We start from the raw sequence: 20,722 nt of genomic DNA, 5'->3' as shown, positions 1-20,722 counted from the left end.
TTCTGTACTGTGGAGATGTTCTTTTAAGCGATAGGCTGAACACCTTTGAGTTGCACTTGCTTTACTATAGTGTCCAAGGAAGTCTAATAACAGGAAGACTGCTCATACTGATATATCATTACTTTGACAAAGACTGTCCGTAGAGCAGATGGGATCAAAATAGATAGCATGCAGCTGAGAAGAGCTGATTTCTTTTGTGAACTTAACAGTTTAACACCCCTGTGCTTTTTCTCTTTTCAGTTGTCCAACCTGGAGATACCACATCAGGGAGTGCAAGTAGAAGGTGATGGCTTCAGCCATGCAATTCGCTTATTAAAGTAAGCTTGTGTTCTGTGTCGAACTTGGCACTACACTTTGCAGTCATGGTGGAGAACAAATTGTCTCCTATGAAACAGCATAAAGCAGTACTCGCAGTCTCTGTATGTGATGGATTTCTATGTAGAATTGCGGAGGTCCAGGGGAGGCTCCTTTTTGCTTATTTCCTGGCAGTCCAGCACCATCTTGCATTTTAGGGCATCATTTGTTAAACAGAAAATCTAGTCAATGTACCTGTTTCAGGACTTGATTTTTTTAAGGCCCTCCAGGATGCTTTGAGTTTGCATAGCAGGGAAATGTGGGCTTGTTTAAAGCCAAAGTGGGAATTCCCAAGAAAGTGCCAGTTGTACTCAGACTAGAAAGAGTGATCAGAATTAGTCAGAGGAAAGGGAGATGGGGTTAGAGTAGAAGGTCCTAACCAGAAGAGGTAACTACTAAGTGTTGGAGGTAAGAGAACGCCCAGCATGTTGGACCTGAATGTTGAGCAGGAGGTACAGAGAGATGAACACAAAGGTGTAAGCTAGAAGGGTTCGAGTCGATAGAGTTTTCCTGTCACTAAGCAATGTAGACCTTATAATCCTAATGGTACTAGGAAACCGCCAGAAGCTGGACACTCTAGCACATTCCTCACGGCATCTTCACAATTATCAAGAGGCTGTCATCAGAGGATTAAGACCAGTTTGGACATTACAGTGAGATGCCCATTTTAAGAAACAAAGACAACCCCCAAAAGAAGCCAATGGATGATTTTTAAGTACAAACTGACATCACTAGACAAGTTTTTCTGGAAATTGAACCTTATTGCAATATATAAAACAAAGGAGAATGAGATGGAAGTAGCAACCCCAGTTACTGAGTTCATGTTCATGTTACAGTTGCTATTAGTTTGAACTATGGTATGTTCCTGTAAGGACTTGATCAAATAGTCACGGGTTGGTGATTAGATAGATTTGAGAGGTACGGGAGGCAGCAAGGACACTTACTTTGTCCTAGGCAAAGGATGGGTGATGGTTTCTGAAGTAGAGGATACCACAGTGTGAAAGGACTTTTCTAAGTTTGAGGAGCCTACAGATCCATTGAGCAGATAAACATGTGTCTCAGGCTCAGGGTAACATTTGGACAGGTGACAACGTCACCATCCCAGTGGTAGTAACTGAGCTGAGTTAGCAAATTAGATGAATAGGAATGTGCAAAGAAATGGAGTTGGGTGCTGGGCCCGGTGGTACACATCCATACTTCTAGCACTTAGCATATGGAGGCAGGACGATTGTCATGAGTTTGCTTTCAATCTGAGTTAGATAGTGGGGTTGCATCTTAACCTCCCAGCAAGCACACGTACACAAGAGGGGAAATGAAAGATGTTTTAAGTGGACAGAGGATAAAGGACCAAATAATGTTGCAAAGTATAGGTAGTGGGTGAAAAGGTGAATATGAGAAAAAGATAAGGAAATATTATAATGAGCATTAGTATTTTGCACATTAAAAATTAATGACACTTGGAAAAGGGGAGCTGTTTATCTAACTAATTCACTTGAAAGTATATTTTCTTGATAATATATGAGGCCCTGTATCCATCTTCAGCAATTCATAAATCAAGTTTGTTGCATGCCTGCAATCTCAGTACTTAGAAGGCAGAGAAAGGAGGATCAGTCCAAGGTTTGAATTGCTTTACATAAAATATAGATTATAAAGTCAGCAACAAGTTCTATTTGGCTAGCACAAATAAGTAGATGATAATAACATTTGTGTTTTATTCTTTTTAGTTTTCACACTCTTTTTTTTAAACACCCCCCCACACACTTTTCACACTCTTTAGAAGCATCTTGTCAACATTTTTCTGAGAGCTATCACATTTTGTCTTTGATGGAACCCCAGGGCTTGAAACATGTCAGATGAGCTATATTCCAGTACCCTTTCTACTTGAACTCAAGCAAACTCTGAAGTGTCCTGCCTAGGAAAGATGCATTTTTCTTTTCTTTTTTAAACTTCATTTCATAACATTTAAGGGAAGTCTTTTAATTCTTCCTTTCCCCTCTATATTTACATTTTACAGGGAAAATACAAAAATCGATAGATTTAAAGATACAGTTTTCCAGTAAATGCCATTATCATGGTAGTGTATTTAAAGGGAAGAAGGTAAAAATAATATGTATCTTTGTTTTATTAAATTTAAAATGATTATTATAAGTAAAATCTTATACTAATTATTCTAATACATTTGATTTCGAGGAACTCTTTTACGTATTTAGTCCTAGATGAATTAATTTCAAAAAGAATGAGTCGACCTTTTCAAGCTGTAAGTTTGGGCACATTTTCTTTTCTTTGCTGAAAATACATTCTGTTCTTACTCTTAACTTGAACGCTTTGAAAACCTGTTGAGCGAGTGTCTGAAATGAAAGTATCAGTTCTATCACAGTAACTTTCGTCAGATGCTCTGGTTCATTGACCTGTTAGCTTTTGCTGCAGCAGAAGAACCTTGATCCTTCAGCACAGATGAGATATGGGACATGTGCTAAGAGAAAGTATGCTCATGCTGCTTAGATTCTGAGCCCTTGGGTAAACTTCAGTTGTCACCTGAATTCATGTCTCAGACATGGGTGGTTTTTTTCCCATAGTTTTAAGAGCTTTTCCTTACCCCCATGTGTTTTCTGCTTCTTATAGCCTAGGCATAGCTCTTTTTTTTGCAAGTCCTGGGACTTCTGTTCCTACTGCATGTGCATGATTTTTCTGTGTCACCTGAGTCAAGGAAATATGGTCCACTCTCTTGGTGTAGGAAAATGGCTTGCAGATTATAATTCATAATGGCCCTGTGGACTTAAGTGATCAGGCCCCAAAGCATTGTTGTGATAAGGTTTCTTTAGCAAGTTTTTGTCTAAATTATCATTTATTTGATGAGTGAAGTTTTTAACTTACTTTGTTGTGTGAAATTTCAAAGGGATGTTTTCTTAGGTTGGAACAGTAAATGTCACTGTGTCTTGGTCATGGTGTCTTCACAGCAACAGAACACTGTGTCATGTCAGTTAACTTATACGTTGGAGCAACATAAAGTTGAATGGATTCAGTGGAAATCAGCTTTTAGAGTTTTCTTTAAACATCAAGCTCTAGTTCCATTTACTCTGTGCCAGGCAAACACTATAACTAACTAATGCTTCAAAGTATTAAAAAAATGGGGGACAACTGGTTACTACAGATACAGATTGAGCTATCTATAATGTGGTATACTCAATTTCAGTCTCAATTTGTACTATGTAGTCTTAATAGTATTAATGCCAAGACAGATCAGAATTTGTTAAAAGAATCATATTGTTGTCCCTCTCCCCAGGTGTGTATGTCCATTTGTCTCTGTATGTGTGGGTGTATCTATCTGTGTGTATGTGTGTGTGGGTATCCCCCTATCCACCCTTACATATTAAAACCTAAGGGGGCTGGAGAGATGGCTCAGTGGTTAAGAACACTGACTGCTCTTCCAGAGGTCCTGAGTTCAAATCCCAGCAACCACATGGTGGCTCACAACCATCTGTAATGAGATTTGATGCCCTCTTCTGGTGTGTCTGAAGACAGCTACAGTGTACTCATAAATAAAATAAATAAATCTTTAAAAAAAATAAAATCTAAATATACATCTACATACAAAGAAAGGTTTTTCTAGGAAGTAGTTTGGGATATGCCAGATGGTATAAATCTCTCCACAACAAGGTGTTGGATCAAACTCAGGAGATGGCTCACTGGGTGAAGGTATCTGCCACCAAGCTTGTCTCTAAATTGAATCTCTTATGATCCCCATCATGGAAAGAGAGAACTGACTTGTGCAAGTTGTCCTCTGACCTTGACACACACACATATCTTGGCACATGTATGCTTTTACTTACAAAATAAATACATTTTTAAAAAGAAACTTATTTTAAAGTGTCATCTGACTTGATGATAGTAATCTGTTCTCACAACAATACCAGTAATTGGGTGAAAACAGTAACTACATTCTGATTTGGCATCAACACTATCCCTTCATTATAAGCAGTTGGGCATGAGAAGCCAGTGGTAAGGTTAAATATTTTCAGATGGCTTGTCTAAATACCACATGGTGTAATACCCCATCCACTATGATTGTCTGGCTCTGACTAACAGATTATATTTGGTCTTCATGTGGCTTCTAAACAATTCCTGACTTTTACCATGGATGTAGAGAGGCCACTGTGGAACTGAATATCTGTCCATCTACCAAAGGTTTGAGTGAAAGGCAAATCTACAAAATAATTCCAAACATTGCCATCTCAGTATGTTTTTGGACTTTGATTATAAAAGCCACATTGGGTCATTTGTTTGTTTCACAAGTTCCTTCAATATTGCCACACATTCTGAGATTTTTGCCCATTTTTTGTTTGAGACAGTGTTTTATGTAGCAGAGTCTAGTCTTGAACGAAGTAGCAAGTTGATATTTTTGCCTCTTGGTCTCTGGTGTAGGGATTGAATTCCCTTCTTAGTGTCGGCATTACAAGCACTTTATCTAGCCCAACGTTTCTAACGCATTTTGGGTAGAGCTATTTCTTTTCAATGTATTTCTCTTACAACTATGCTACACCTGCAGGGTCTATGTAAATTATAGTTGCTCAGCCTGGGCTTGAATTTGAGATTCCTCTTTTTGTTTGTTTGTTTTTGCTTTTTCGAGACAGGGTTTCTTTGTGTAGCCCGGGCTGTCCTGGAACTCACTCTGTAGACCAGGCTGGCCTCGAACTCAGAAATCCGCCCGCCCCTGCCTCCCAAGTGCTGGGATTAAAGGCATGCACCACCACTGCCTGGCTTGAGATTCCTCTTAAGTAGCTGAGAATACATACACACTTGGGCCACCATACCCAGTTACAAGAGGAGACATGTTCCGTAGGGAATAATTGCCTGTCTACATTAGTACCTATCAGTAGCTAGATATCTTGTACATTTTGACTTTTTTTCACCAAATTCTAGAGTTTCATAAGATGGTGGAATTGGTTTTATACATCTCCACAGATGCTAGAAGCATATTTGATTATTTTGTTAGAAACTTCTAGCCTTTGCACAAACTCTGCTCTAGGTAGCAAGGGCTTCAGCATTTACCATCTGCTGTGGGGCCCATGCATTTTTCTTGTTAGTGAAGCATTTATTTTTCATGGCAGTGTTTATTACTGGTTCCAGGTGTTTTTTACTGGTTCCTGGAGGCCTCATTCCTCCTTCAGGCTGGTGACCTTCTGGTTCCTCCCACGTACTTTCTCACCAGCTCTCCTCTCTTGAGGCTGCCTATCTCTGTCCCTGCCCTCAGCTGAGAACTACCAGTGGGCACTTATGGAGCCTAGTACCTGGTCCAAGCCTTTCCACCGCTGGCAGTCCACTTCTGATGCTTCCCTGGAGGCCCCAGTGGGCACCTCAACAGTGTTGCCCAAGCTCTGCCTTTGGAAGCTACCAAAGATGCCCGCCAAGAGCCACACACTCATGTCTACTGTATACCCTCTGGCTCATGTCGCCTGCCAGCCCTATGGGCCTTACCCCTGCCCTCATCTTTTTGATATTTTTCTTTTTGGCTAACTTTATCTGGTGATGCTTTGGTTCTCGCCAATAATTCCAAAACTCAGTTGGCTTAGGCATGGGGATTGCTGCAAGTTCCAGGCCTGCCTGGACTATAGAGAAATAAAACCAATAAAGCAAAAACCTGCATGTTGAAGAGAACATGTTGAAAGCTTCAGTTGAGAACGTTGTGATACTACATTTTAATACAATATATTTCACTTGTGGCAAAAAGTTTAAAAAAAAAATCTGTCTCTTACTGTTTTTCAATTCCAGGTCAGTGGTTTTCATCATGGAGGTGAGGTAGTTTCACCCTTTAAGGAACATTAAGGGCAATGTCTAAAAATACTTTTCTCTTATCATTGCCTAAGAAATAGGGGTCAGAAGTGCTCCTAGAATCTAGTATTTTGAGGCCATGGAGGCCCAACACAGCCCCACACAATAAAGAATTGTTCAGTAAAAATTAGCAATATTACCAAAACCGAAGGCTCCCTCTTCTGGGTATTCTGAATAAGAAAACTGAAACAAGTTTCTGTATTCTAGATACTGCCTTGATAGGAATAATTATAAAATCTTGAATTTATGAGTTGATAGATAATAAAAATTTAATGTAGTACCTGTTTTTTCAACTACTGAAAATACCAGCTAAATTATATCATTTCATAATGCTGTCTGATGCGATAAATAGTCTCCAATTCTGTAGAAGGAAAATAGAAACCTTGTCTCTTGGGGACGGGAGTTGGTGGAGATGGGGAGTTAAAATGAGAGTCCTGATATAGGTTGATGTCAAGGGATGTTGGTTAAATATTACCAATTGCTGGTAACTGTTGCTTTGTAAAAGGGATTTAGAAGCCATATTGGACCTAAAGCTCTGTTGTCTTACTCTGTCTGTTGTTTTTACTTTCTGCTATGTCTTGTGCATAACATACATTTCATATGCTGTCTTTCATCACCAGAATTCCTCCCTGTAAGGGAATAAGTGAGGAAACACAAAAGGCCCTGGACCGCTCTCTTCTTGATTGCACTTTCCGATTACAAGGTAGAAATAACCGGACATGGGTGGCAGAGTTAGTGTTTGCAAATTGTCCGCTTAATGGCACTTCTACCAGGGAGCAAGGTAAGATCTTTTACACACTGTTTTTGCTTATGTCTGTATTTTTTAAAGTATCGATTACTATTATTAGTCTTCTCTTTTGAATCTTTTAGGACCATCCCGACATGTTTACCTGACATATGAAAATCTGCTGTCTGAACCTGTTGGTGGTAGAAAAGTAGTTGAAATGTTTCTTAATGACTGGAGTAGCATTGCCCGATTATACGAGTGTGTGTTGGAATTTGCACGTTCTCTACCAGGTGTGTGTAATAGTCTTCCTTTTAAATTAAAAGTAACTCCTTCATGTAACAGAAAAAGTGAAACCTGTAAATCGTTTAAAAAAGAATATAGTCAAAAGTGTATCTAAGGAAAATAGTTTCCTTTACCTTAGTGTACAGCCTCTTTTTCTTCAGAGAAAATAACTGTTAAGTTTCTTTTATTTCTAGAAATTTGAGCACATAGACAGACTTGTGAGGAATATACTTTGGTTTTACAATATAGTACTTATCTCCTGTGCACATGTAATCTAATAACCATGGTGCTGTGTCAGCATGGCACTGCTGTATTGGACCTGAGGGAATGGAGCCAGTAAATGAGGCAGACTAAAGTCTCATGCAATAGCCAACTTTATGCAGAGCACCATATAATTTATACTGTGAGGGTTAGAAAGTAGCACATGAGTAAAGTATGTAATTACAATAGAAGTCACATGTGGCAAAACATGTTTTTCCATAGAGGCACAGAAACCAGCTCCATTCTTGGATTGTGTCCTAACACTAGCACATTTAAATTGCACAGCTACTTAGGAAACAGGTATCCCCTATTTTACAGATGACAAAGACATGTCACAGAGAATTAAAAACTTTGCTTTGTGCAAGAGCTTTTATTGGCATAAATTGATAGCAGATGAGGCCAGGACAGAGAAAGTGCTTTGCTGTATTAGCCACTGTGCTAGACATTTTCCATGTCTCACCTTCTCTGTCCTGGCTTTCCATTCTTTTCATTTATGCTACTGCCTTTTTAAAACAAACAAACAAACAAACATGCATGGTGATGTGGGCCTGTAATCATGACACTTGGCAGGTAAAGGCAGGAAGATCCAGGAAGATATCCATCATCACCCTTAGTACATAGAGATTCTGAGGGTTAAAAGAGACCTTATTGCAACCAAACTTGGCATATAATTTGCCAAAAGGTCCTTCAGGTATGAAAAACTTGTTTTAAAAGTGTACATGTCCTACCAATGCATTTTGTTTGTTTCTGCTTAGAAATACCTGCTCATCTGAATATTTTCTCAGAAGTTCGTGTTTATAATTATCGAAAACTTATCTTGTGTTATGGAACCACCAAAGGAAGCTCAGTAAGTATATGAATTAAAACATGGATGTTCTGGGGGCCGGAGAGATAGCTTAGTGATTATGACCATTGTCAGTATTTCCAGAGGACCTGGATTCAATTCCCAACCCCCATATAGTAGCTCACAACAGTTTGTACTCCAAGATCTGACTCCCTCACACAGATATACATGCAGGCAAAACACCAATGCACATGAAATAAAATAAAAATAAATGTAAAAATGGAAGTTCCTTTCTTATGTATCTTTTAAAAATTAAGAAAACTGCCTTAAATAAAGGCTCAAGTAACATAAAAAATTTTAAATGCTCTGCTGAAATGAAAAGTGTGATATATGTTTAAATAAGTTATAGTGTCTTTAGAGCATATGCTCTTGATTTAATACAAGCACCTTTTTTTCCTTCATTGACTTCAAATTATTTGGATTTCATGTCTGACTATATATGGATGGCTTTGAGAAATACAGTTTGTCTTGTTTGTATGAATATATTCATTTCTGTTCATATCTTAATCCTAAATATACTCACTGTAATTTATACTTACTTACTTCTTTTCCTTAAAAATCCAATCAGTTGGGAACTAAAGAGAGGACTCAGTGATTGAGAGGCTCTACTGTTCTCATAGAGGATCCTGCTTGGGTTCCCAGCAACCATTTGTAAATCTAGTTGCAGGGTTCCTTGGGCACTAGCCGAGTACATAGTACACAGAGAGACTTGTAGAACACTTAAACTCATTTCTCTCTAGATACTTCCATAACTAGTAATATCTGAAAATACTGGTAATTTGAAGTAGTTTCCTTTTCTAGTATAACAGTGCTCCTTAGTTGGTGGCATTGAGAATATGATTCTGCAGTTGAATAGAAAAAGAAACCCCAAGGATTAAAATTTTTTCTAGTTTATATAGTAAAAGGGAGCTGATATACATGCTCATAGGTTCTGTTGATCTATATGAATATCATATTTGGAGTTTGGGACCAAATTTTACCACATTACTCATTTTTACAAAAAGCTCTCATTTCGATATTTGCTGACTTGTCTTATGATATTTTTCATCTCGAATCTGTTATTTTGTAATTTATTCCATATGTGCTCTCTTTGATCTAGATTAGTATCCAGTGGAATTCCATTCATCAGAAATTTCACATTTCTTTGGGAACAGTTGGCCCAAACTCAGGTTGCAGTAACTGTCATAATACCATTCTCCATCAACTTCAAGAAATGTTCAACAAGACACCAAATGTGGTTCAGTTATTACAGGTAATTAGATTCACTTCTCTGTCTTAAGATCTATTAGTAGTGGTGTGTTATGCAAAACACCTCAAAAATTTTCTGCATTTGTCTTTAATGACTAAGATGGATGTTTTTGTCTTAGATGTTTTAAACACTGCTGGAGAACTAAATTAAAATGACCCAGTCCACTCTAAGAGAAAGTTTTTTTACAATGTCCCAGAATGCTTATTAGTAACAGTAGGACATCGAAAATTTTAAGATTTCTGCAGCTACATAGCAACTGGGTGGTCTCTCTGTTTCTTCTAGGTTTTGTTTGATACTCAGGCACCGTTAAATGCCATCAACAAACTCCCTACTGTTCCAATGTTGGGCTTGACCCAGAGAACTAACACCGCCTACCAGTGTTTCTCCATTTTACCACAATCATCCACCCACATCAGACTGGCCTTCAGGAACATGTACTGCATTGACATATACTGCCGTAGTCGAGGCGTCGTGGCAATACGGGATGGTGCCTATAGTCTTTTTGATAACAGCAAGTTAGTTGAAGGCTTCTATCCTGCACCAGGATTAAAGGTATACACTTCCTTGTTAGAGAATAATAGAATAAAGAGATGTAATCTTGAAAACAGTTACTTTGAGGGAGAAATGTGGTCCCACTAGAACTTAGTAAGCAGTAAAGTTGATGTATCTTCTCTGCAACTTCATTTTGGAGGAGCTAGGATTTGCATTAAGTTGTGTCTTTGTACATGAAATGTTGGGAAGCCTCTTGTTTCCTCATTCTCTGGTAAATAAGATGGAGGATAGCAAAGAGCCTCACATTTGCTCATTGAGACTTTAAAGGAAGACTTTCAATCTCCATGAGACTTTTGCTGGAGATTGCTGGAAGTCCTCCTGAAGATGTGTGTGGAGTCAAATAGTTCTAAAGGTTGGTTTTGAAAAGTTCCTCCCTTACCCTACTCCTAGTGTGTTCCTGCTCCTCAGATAAACCTGTCGTTACTTGTCAGGGAGCCATATCTCTGAGTACACACTGTCACTTGTTAAGTAATTCTCACCCTGAAAAAGGAGGATTTACAACTTGGTTTTAAATATTCTTCCTTCAGGGTGTTCCTAGTATATAAATAAATACATTGGCCTTTGTCCTGGTTTTACAATAAGGTTAGGTAGCAATTGTGATTAATATTCTTGTTCTGAAGATACTTGGTATCCTTTTGGGCCTCCACATGCAACTACACACATGCACCTGCACAAATGTGCTCCCACAGGTCTACATGTAAACAAACAAAAAAACCCTAGTCAAAACAAGGTTGGAGGGATTAGTGTGGCTCATGGGAAGGCATGACAGTGGGAGCTTGAGGTGTGTTGCTCTGTTGTGCTCACAGTCAGGAAGCAGAACAGGTTGCTTTCTCTTTTATTTCGGTACCCCAGACCCTGAACCCATGAAGCATGTTACCCACATTCAGGATATATCATCCCAACTCAGTTAAACCTCTTTGGAACTACCCTCATAAGCCCCTCCAGAAGTTTGTCTTCTGTGCGACACTAGATTCCTCATGGTGACAGTCAGCTTAACCATTACAGACCCTATTTCTTTCTCTTACATTGCTATTTTTTTGTAGTATACCTGCTATAGTAGCTGCCTGGAAGAAGGTTCATAGGAGATTGGTTGCAGTCCATGGATTTTATTGGAGACCTTATATATCTGACAGTGTTTTTAGTTTACCCTCATCTAACTGAGATGTCTAGAATTCTAGACTGTGATCATCTTTGTAAAATGTTTGAAGCTCTGCTGCCTTGTTTGCTACATTGGATTGTGACTGGCTTGAACCTTGTTTTTCAGAGTGGACTCTTCTATCTGAAAACACAAATCCCTCTGCTTTGGAAAAGTTCTGTGCATGCTGCTTTGATTCTTCCTTGCTTTCTGTTAGATTTTTCTGATAACTCTAACATTCAACCTCCTAGACTTAGCCTCTAATAGTTTGTGTGGTGCATGTTGTTGTGCTTGTGTGGAGAACCAAGGGGCAATGCCAGTATCTTCTGTATCATTCTGTCTTACTTTCTTAACACAGTATATGTCACTGAACCTGGAGCTAGGTAGCTTGGCAGCCTGCAAGCCTTAATAATCTCCCTTGTGCCATTGTTTGTCCTCTCTACTCACAGTGCTAGGTTACAAATGTGCGTTGACACTCCTTACATCAGTGCTGGGGTTCAAGCAGCATATTTGCTGAGCCATCTGCCCAGCCCAGAAGCATGTTCTCATACGGATATATTACTTTCTCTTCCTTCTCTTCTTCCAGTCTATACTCCATTTCTTACTTTTGCAGAACTTAGATCGCTTTCATTTTGATGCCTTTCTTTGATTATTAAGTAATTCTTTACTCTCTGCTCTTATTTAAAGGTAAGGTTTGGAGATTCTGGTATTCATCACAGGACAGTCTGCATAGTTGTACTGCCAAAACCCAGTAGTTTTAGGTCTTTCATTGGGCCACTGTGAATTTGCAGAGATGTTGTGTACCTGTTTCCCCATTTGCAAGAGGTCAAAGGAGAGGAAGAAAAAAAAGTCTACTCAGCTTTAAATATATGGCCTTTAATACCCAGTTTAGGGGTGGTACCCTTTTTATGGAATTGCTACTGGAGTCTTCCCACCCACACAGAGGTCCTCCTTTAGAAGTCAGTGATGCACAAAGCTCTGGGGGAGAGTAGAGCCAAATTTTTTTAGTTTTTATTCTTTGTATAGTTTTTGTTTTGTTTAATATGGATAGATGTTTGGTGTTGTAGAAGTTATTTAATCCCAACCCAGGGTTCCTGCCCATCTTTGACCATTTAATTTCAGGATAAAAGACACATTCATCCTTTATAATAAGCCTTGAACAGTACAAGAGTTGGGCAGATACCTACCCTCTATGCTATTAGAATCTACTTTCCTATGTATAACCCGGACTTATTATTTACTACTTACTATGTTTCATCTGGGCTGCTTTTAACTCTAATTGAACGCCCTCAGGGCCACATTTTTATGGCTCACCTAACCCATGTGGCTTCTCCTTCCTCCTCCTGCACCATCTTCTTTTCCTCAGACCCCAAGTCCAGGAAACCTAAGTAAACCCTAACTGTGTCTCTTCTATCCAGCTATTGCCTGTTGGCATCTTTGTTTACCAATCAGAAATAACTTGAGGACAGAGCCACTTGAGTCTACATGCACACTCCAGGTTTTGGGAACCTGAACTTAGCATTACAATAGACAGCAAGACCAAACCTCAACAATCCTCTTTTTAAGTTCAGTAAAAGGCTCATTTTCTCTCAGATATAAATTGAATACAATTATATAGCAATTAGGAAAATTATAAAGTATGAAATACATTTATAATATTCAGTCCATTATATTTTGCAGTTTAAAGTATTTTATGATCTATGCCAACTTAATGAGTTTACAATTCTGTACCTCAGTCATCTTTGATTTTAACTTGTATTATCATCTTAAAACCATCATTTAGACCTAGAATATCTTCTTAAATCCTAAACAGTTTAAGTTTCATTGTGAGACTGGAACTATCTAGTCTTCAATCCCATCAGAGATTTAAAAAGGAATAAATATTTGAGTATGCAGGAACACAGCTTCCAAATTCTAAACAATTGACAAAGACAGCTGACAGTTTGGATAGTCTCCAACATTTCTTATAACTTTGGAGCATCTTTCTGCAGGCTTCTGGCCCAGAACATCTGACAGACCTTAAGAGAAGTAGGACTTATGAAGGACTAGCTTACCCTGTCTTGGCAGAGCTTAGCAGTTGACTATCCTGCGTCTGTTTATCTTTTTTTTTTTTTTTTTTTGAAGCTTTCTGTCTGCAGATGAAGTCAGGGCATTTCTTGCCTAGTGGCTAGCTTGCCACAGTTGAAGCAACTTCACATGGAGGTAATGAGGCTTAACATTTTCTTTGAAGTAGAATGGGGGGGAAGTGCTATCAGGAACAGACATGTCATGTAGTCAAAAGAACGTCTAATAATGATGGTTCTCTAACGCTTTTGAAAACCATCTATCTATATCTATATCTATATCTATATCTATATCTATATCTATATCTATATCTATATCTATATCTATATCTATCTGACCATAACTGAATTGTTAGACATTATTTTTAGCTGTTTCCTATTTGAATGACCTTGAACATTTTATTGTAATTAAATTAGAATCTAACCATGAATTTGACTATCTTGGCTATTAATTTGTATTACTTAATTCTTCTAAACAGTTTGTAATAGCAGCTATTAAAAGGCCTTGATTCTTAGCCTTGGATTCTTAAATGAGTTGCATAGGCACAATGCCTATCTAAGAGTAACAATAGTAATTTTAAATTTTGTATCAATATTCAAAGATTTATACCAATGAAGATTTATACCTTAAATCTGTCTCCATATACAAAATTCTGTATCAGTGTAACAGAATATAACCTCAGTTTTGCATCAAAATATAAAGCTCTCTACCATTGTAGGATTATGGCTATAAAATGCTCTTATTTAATTTAGTAGATTTAATAATCCACCCTTATCTGTCTAATTTCTTATATTACTATATCTCCCTATTTTTTCAACCCTTTACCTGAGAGAGAAAGGATAGAGAAGAAGAAAGGAAAGATACCAATTCCTAAGTGTAAGCTCTCTATTTTATTTCTTCCGTTTCCAAGACCATAATTATTTGTAATTTATCCCTTAAAGTGACAACATATTTATAATTCATAAAAACCAAAACCATCTATTCCAACTTAAGGGACTGGGATGGCAGTATTCTTTTAATTGCTTCCTGCTCAAATGGGGTAAAGAATTCCTAACCCAAAAGGAAATCAAAAAATGGTTAAGTCAAAATAAAGCTAGCTGTCCATTTGTTGTCCACTCTTCCTGTGTTGAGAAAGTTGAAGGCTTAACTGAAGTCCTGACTGGAACAATCTGAAAGGCTGAATGAACTGAGATCATTGTGGATTAGCAGACTTTTCCTGAAGCTGTTCTAGAAGCAAGTCTCTGGAAACAGCATCAGTTGAAGCAGGATCAGGCACGGAGGTGGAATAACAGATCATTTCAGCATCCCCGAGGGTGAATCTTGTCAGGAATGCACTCTTGGTATTTTATTCTGTAATATGTGAACCTTATAACCAATATTTTGTTCTATAAAGATATTTGTATGGAAAGTGCAAGGTGCACAGATCAGTTAAGGGTGAATTTTTCCTCCTTGTTTGAACAGGTATGACAAGTCTTTTTTTTAATGAGTTAATTTGATCGATAACCAATTGTAATAAATCTTCATTCTTGTCATATGAAAGGATGGCATGATGAATTTTAAGGATTCTGTAGCCAACAAGATTCATAGGCTATGTATAGCTGAAGTTTTGGCTAGAGACATTTTTATGTCTCAGCCAGTTTCAGGGTTGTTCCCATGTAGAGGGGTCAACAAATCGTGTTACCTGTCCCGTTTGGTCTTCTTGATTTTTTTTTTCCTTCTTGTCTGCAGCCAAGATCCTCAGGGAGTCTTCCTCCATCAAATCTGACCCTTATTACTTCGGAAGGTGTACAATGTCTTTTTTCTTTCCTTTAACACAAATATACAACCTTTCTCCAAATAGCATGTCCTTAGTCCAACAATCTAAAGTCATCAAAATATAGAGTAATTCAATTTAGCAGACTTAACAATTTGGTCTACATATATGTCTGTGCACCCACGTATGTGTCTGAATCCTCAGAACTAGAGTTACAGACGTTTGTGAGCTGTCACGTGGGTGCTTGGACTTGAACTTGAGTCCCTCAGGAAGAGCAGCCAGACCTCTTAACTGCACAAGTAACTGGCATTGCTTCTTCCAAAGTGTCTTGAGAATCTGAATGGAAATAGCTTTGCTTCTTGGCTTTCCCAGGGCTTCCTTAGGATATGATTCTTCTCATTGGGTAGTTCAGCCATCTGTTCTAGCACTTTCTAGTAGCTTCTAGCAGCTTCCAGAGTACATTGCTATTTTTTTTCTTCATCTCTCATTTGAAAGACTATGTTCTTTTAATAATCCTCTAGTGATTTTGATGAAATAATGACATGCTTATGTGAAGATGGGAAAGGGGTATTAAGTGGAGAATCAGGGACTGGAAAGGTAGCTCAATGGATAAGAGCACTTGCTATGAAAGAAAGAAAATCTCAGTTCAAATTCCTAGCATGTATGCGCGCGCGCACACACACACACACACACACACACACACACACACATGCACACACTTTAACAAGCCAAGCATGGCTGTGTGTCACTACACCTCCATTGTTGAATGAAGACAGGTGGTTTACTGGAATTTAACTGGCCAGCAAGCTTAACCTAAATGGAGAGCTTCAGGTTCTTTGAGATACCCTGTCTCAAAAAAATAAAATTACAGCACCCAGTGTTCTCCACTTACCTACCTGTACCTGCACATAGAATCCTTGCATATACTGAGAGAGACACACAGAAATACATTGCTTAAGACATAAACTCATAAAGTCTTGCTTAAGTTTGATGATATATCTTATTTGAAAAGGCTGGTTCAGGATTAAAATTATGCAGTCTAAAACACCAAAAGTTAAGTTTGTATGTACAAGTGTGTGGATGGGGTGGTGGTGGGGTACATGTTTGTATTGTAGGAATGAATGCATGTATGCGTGGAAGCCAGAGGTTGATGTCAGCTATTTTCATTCTTTTTTTTTTTTTTTTAAAGATTTATTTATTTTATTTATGAGTACACTGTAGCTGTCTTCAGACACACCAGAAGAGGGCATACACTCTCATTACGGATGGTTGTGAGCCACCATGTGGTTGCTGGGATTTGAACTCAGGACCTCTGGAAGAGCAGTCAGTGCTCTTAACCGCTGAGCCATCTCTCCAGCCCAGCTATTTTCATTCTTTATTTTACCTTTTGAGATGAAGCCTTTCACTGATCCTGACGTTCACTGATTCACAAGAGTAGTTAGCCAGCAAACCCCAGAGGTCCTCTGTCTGCACCATCCCAGTGCTGGGATTATACCTGTGCAGTGCCACACCTGGCTTTTTAACAGAAATCCTCTTCTTGTGTAGAAACTCTTTACCAACTGAACCATCTCCCTTGTGTAGCTCTTATTTTTTTTTTAAATAAGGTCTTGTTTTTTTTGGTCCAGCCTAGGCTCTAATCCAACAGTCCTCTTACTCCAGCCTCCTACATGTCGTGGTTATTGGCATGTGTCACCATGCTAAGGTAATTCACTTAATTCTTACTTGCCTTTTAGTCATGTTTTCTAGATTAAGATGTCAGACCTTGTGCCTGTCATTGTGGCATATGCCTATAATTGAAGCCCATCAAGGTAGATATCTGTATTCAACACCAGTCTGGTTTTCATATATAGTGAGTCCCAGGTCAGCCAGTACTACATAGTGAGATCCTGCCCCAACGTAAACCCCCCCCCCCAAAAAAAAAAAGAGCAAAGGAAAAGAAAGCATAATATACATTATGCTTATGTATATGGCCTGTATTTCTGGGTCAGAGAATGCCATGTGGTTAGAGTCTCAGGGTATTCTTATTTTATTTAACTATTTTTATTGGTTACAGTTTACCTCAATTTGCTCTCTTCCTCCAGAAGCCATAGTATCTCATTAGATTGTCATAATATTATTTTCAGAGATATGCATAATATGTGTTATAATATTCTCAATGATGATACATTTTTTACTTAGGTTGTAAGATGTCTCAGCAGGTAAAGGCATTTGTCAACATGCCTGACAACCCAAGTCTTGGCCACGGAATCCACTTAGTGGAATGAAAGAACTGATTCCTGCAAGATGTTTTTTGGCTTTCACAGATATGCCATTGAAGATGCATATGCATGCATACACACACAAGCGCACACATACACACATATACAAACAAATGGATACGTGGGGAAAAAACTTGAAAAATATTTTGCTAAAGTAATGAAATTCCGTGTGTTTATGTCTGTAGACTTTCCTGAACATGTTTGTTGATAGCAATCAAGATGCTCGGAGAAGATCCGTAAATGAGGATGATAACCCTCCTTCTCCTATAGGAGGTGACATGATGGACTCTTTAATATCACAGCTCCAGCCACCTCAGCAACAGGTAACTGGCTCCCTGAAACGCTACTGTCACATCTGTGGAACTGCTTCTGTAGGTGTTAGCATGTTTTTGTTAAAAGACAGGAGGTCTTTGAAAGGCCCAAGAAACCCAGGAAACCCCTATTAAAAAATCGTGACAGACAACAAGGAGACCTCTTTTAGTAGGGAATGAGTACCTGAGGTCAAGGCCTTTTCCATTACTACTCATTTCTGATTGGGAAAAAAAAATCACTTGCTGGATGTAGGGTAACTCTTTGTGCAGCAGCCACACTGTCTGTGAAAGATAGCTGTTGTAAGCTTGCTGTTGTTCGTTAAAGTCTCTGCAGAGCCAATCAGAGTATAATTTCAAGGGTTTTTCTCTACACAGCTTTACCAAGCCATATGATCACAGCCCCAAAGCTTTCAGCTCTCTTGACTCCTTTTCATGTCTAGTTGAACAGTCCTCAAGCCAGCCTTTGTTCTCACTTTGTCTCTCTTGAGATAGAAAGTCATTGACCTTATATTCCTAAACCAGTGCCTTATGATCACTATCATGGAAGAGACTCTGGAGCCTTGAGCAGTTTGTTTTAGTTGTATGTGAATATACAACCTGTTGGTAAGGTTCCAAGGACCATCCTTCAGAGGCAATTTTATGAAGTAACTCACTGGTGCTCATCCAGAATCTTTTTTTAAATAGCACAGTACTATAAATGTCCTTGGGCTGCCTTGCCTCTGGCCTAGTTACTTATGCTTAGGAAGTCCAATTTGCTGGTGCTTGTGTCTATATAAAGTATTAGACTCCTAACAGCAGGAGAGTTTGTATATTATTCCTGGCAGCTATTTAGGTTTCTTTCCTCCTCTGTATTTGGTTTTCTTCGTGAAAACCATGAAAATACCGGACAGCCCAGTAATACCCAATATGAATGCCTCTGTAGCCAGAGTAGGGCTATGACAGATGTTGACTTAGATGAGATAAAGATGGTAGACCATCACAGTGGAGGAGGACCTTGCCCAGCAGTGCCAGAGGAGTGATGCTGCTGCTGCTGCTCCTTCTCCTCCTCTTCCTCCTCCTCCTCCTCCTTCTTCTTTTTATTATTATTATTACTACTACTACTACTACTGCCAAAGGAGCGCTTATTATCACCCATCATTGTCACTGTTATTATTTTGTTGGCCATTTTTTACATTGTAGATCTCTCCTAGAATTGATGTTGGGAAGGAATAAGTCACATATTCTTGGAAAGAAGTGACTGAGATGGGCTAGATGGTAGCCACAGCTCTAGATAGGCTAGTGTCATACTGACAGTTGATGGAGAATCTGTTATTCTCCTCTCCCTAAATAAATCATCCATTGGCTGCTTTCCAGGATTTTATAGGTCACAGAAAATTCATATTCACATTATTAAACATTCTGGTTTTGCTAAGAGTTCTATGCACCAGTAACTTTCATACTGGCTCTGAGGATAGTTAGAGGCTACAGCAGAGGTGGGGAGATTAAGGAAAAGTTAGCATGGTCTAGCGATGGCCAGAAGATTCATCACTTTGTTACAACTCCAGAGATTCTTTGGTTTTGTTCTTCTTGTTTCTTTATTTCTAAATCAAATGTCTGACAATGACACTCAGAATACTTGGGGATAAACAGAAAACAATAGGGAAAAAATATTACCACCACCAATAAAAATTGTATTTTTAGACATTGTCACTAATTAGTCTTGGCTGACCTGGGAACTCCCTATGTAGACCAGACTGGCCTCAATCTCACAGAGATCTGCCTGCCTCTTTCTTCCAAGGGCTGGGATTAAAGGCATACACCATCACATCTGGCTAGTTAACCTTTTAAAATATACATCAAATGGTGCATTTAAGAAGTGTTGAAGGCGCTGGGCTGTGGTGGCGCACGGCTTTAATCCCAGCACTTGGGAGGCAGAGGCAGGTGGATTTCTGAGTTTGAGGCCAGCCTGGTCTACAGAGTGAGTTTCAGGACAGCCAGGGCCACACAGAGAAACCCTGTCTCAAAAACAAAACAAAACATTAAAAAAAAAGAAGTGTTGAAGGCACAAGCACAGAGTCAGAAACTGAAGCAACATTAAGCTTTTTACGTAATTGCAATACTGTTCTATATTTTACTGTATGTGATCAATACCTCAACTTTAAAAAACGGACTTGGAAGTAAAATGTAAAATACACCACTCTCGTGTATATGCTTTCACATATGTGTAGTTGACTATCACTGGAAAATGGATTAGGAGGATGTGCTACTATGGAGGCTATAGCCCCAGCTATACACTTACCACTTTTTATTTGCTGCAAAAGAAGGTAGCAGTTAAAGAATGGGCATTGAAAGATTCACCATGAATTTACAGATGTTAACATCAAGTATAGAAATAAAACTGTGGCAGAAATGGTGATGTTGAAGCAGGTAAGAAATGAGGGGCTTGCTGGTTTTCTCAAACAGTTGCAAGCCATCCTTCTTTCAGACGTCATAGTTTGCATGGTTGATGTATATTTAGAATAGATCTGTATCTAAATGGTTTCCTGTATGCCAACCAGTGGAGCAGAAAACCCTGATAATAGTCTAATGAGGAAAAGCTACAGATATATTCTCTGTGGTTGACCAGCATGCCAACATTAACTTTTCTCTTTTTTTCTCCCCCTAGCCATTTCCAAAGCAGCCAGGGACATCGGGCGCTTACCCTCTTACTTCACCCCCTACATCCTATCACAGCACAGTTAATCAGTCCCCCTCTATGATGCACACACAGTCTCCAGGTAAGCTATGAGTTATTCTCTCTTCCTGTCCACCTCGAGAGGAAGCATTGCACAGGTGACCTCGGGTGTCACACGGGTTTTTTTTTTTTCTGCTCTCTGTCTCAGTAATTACCTGCATTCATTGGAGCAGTGCTGCAAAATCCATGTTTGCAGTGCTTCAGGAGCATTTTGTAAGATTGTTTTAAGTGCCTAGAGCCAGATTTGTGGCACCATTTCCAAGACTGCATCAGAGGTTTACAGTTGTAGCCCTAGGGCCAAATCTTAACCACTGTCTATTCTTAAGTAAACAGATGGAACAAAGCCATATCAGCTTATGTGGTATCCGTGGCTGTTCCTTTTCTCTGTCT

At 38.8% G+C, this 20,722-nt stretch overlaps 1 protein-coding gene across 1 annotated transcript in view; it reads left to right on the top strand.

The window, feature by feature from the left end:
- Nucleotides 1-20,722, top strand: part of Med14 (mediator complex subunit 14) — a 90,322-nt gene that overhangs the window by 51,143 nt on the left and 18,457 nt on the right. The window contains exons 16-23 of the mRNA XM_028782492.1: nucleotides 241-317; nucleotides 6,804-6,964; nucleotides 7,054-7,200; nucleotides 8,209-8,300; nucleotides 9,397-9,549; nucleotides 9,829-10,098; nucleotides 17,494-17,631; nucleotides 20,264-20,375. Of these exons, the coding sequence (XP_028638325.1) occupies nucleotides 241-317; nucleotides 6,804-6,964; nucleotides 7,054-7,200; nucleotides 8,209-8,300; nucleotides 9,397-9,549; nucleotides 9,829-10,098; nucleotides 17,494-17,631; nucleotides 20,264-20,375 (1,150 nt within the window). The remainder of the gene's footprint in view (nucleotides 1-240; nucleotides 318-6,803; nucleotides 6,965-7,053; nucleotides 7,201-8,208; nucleotides 8,301-9,396; nucleotides 9,550-9,828; nucleotides 10,099-17,493; nucleotides 17,632-20,263; nucleotides 20,376-20,722) is intronic.

Source organism: Grammomys surdaster, unplaced genomic scaffold (genome assembly GCF_004785775.1).
Source record: "Grammomys surdaster isolate TR1022 unplaced genomic scaffold, NIH_TR_1.0 776, whole genome shotgun sequence".
In the NCBI taxonomy this organism is placed as follows: domain Eukaryota; kingdom Metazoa; phylum Chordata; class Mammalia; order Rodentia; family Muridae; genus Grammomys; species Grammomys surdaster.
This window is presented reverse-complemented; position numbering and strand designations above follow the sequence as displayed.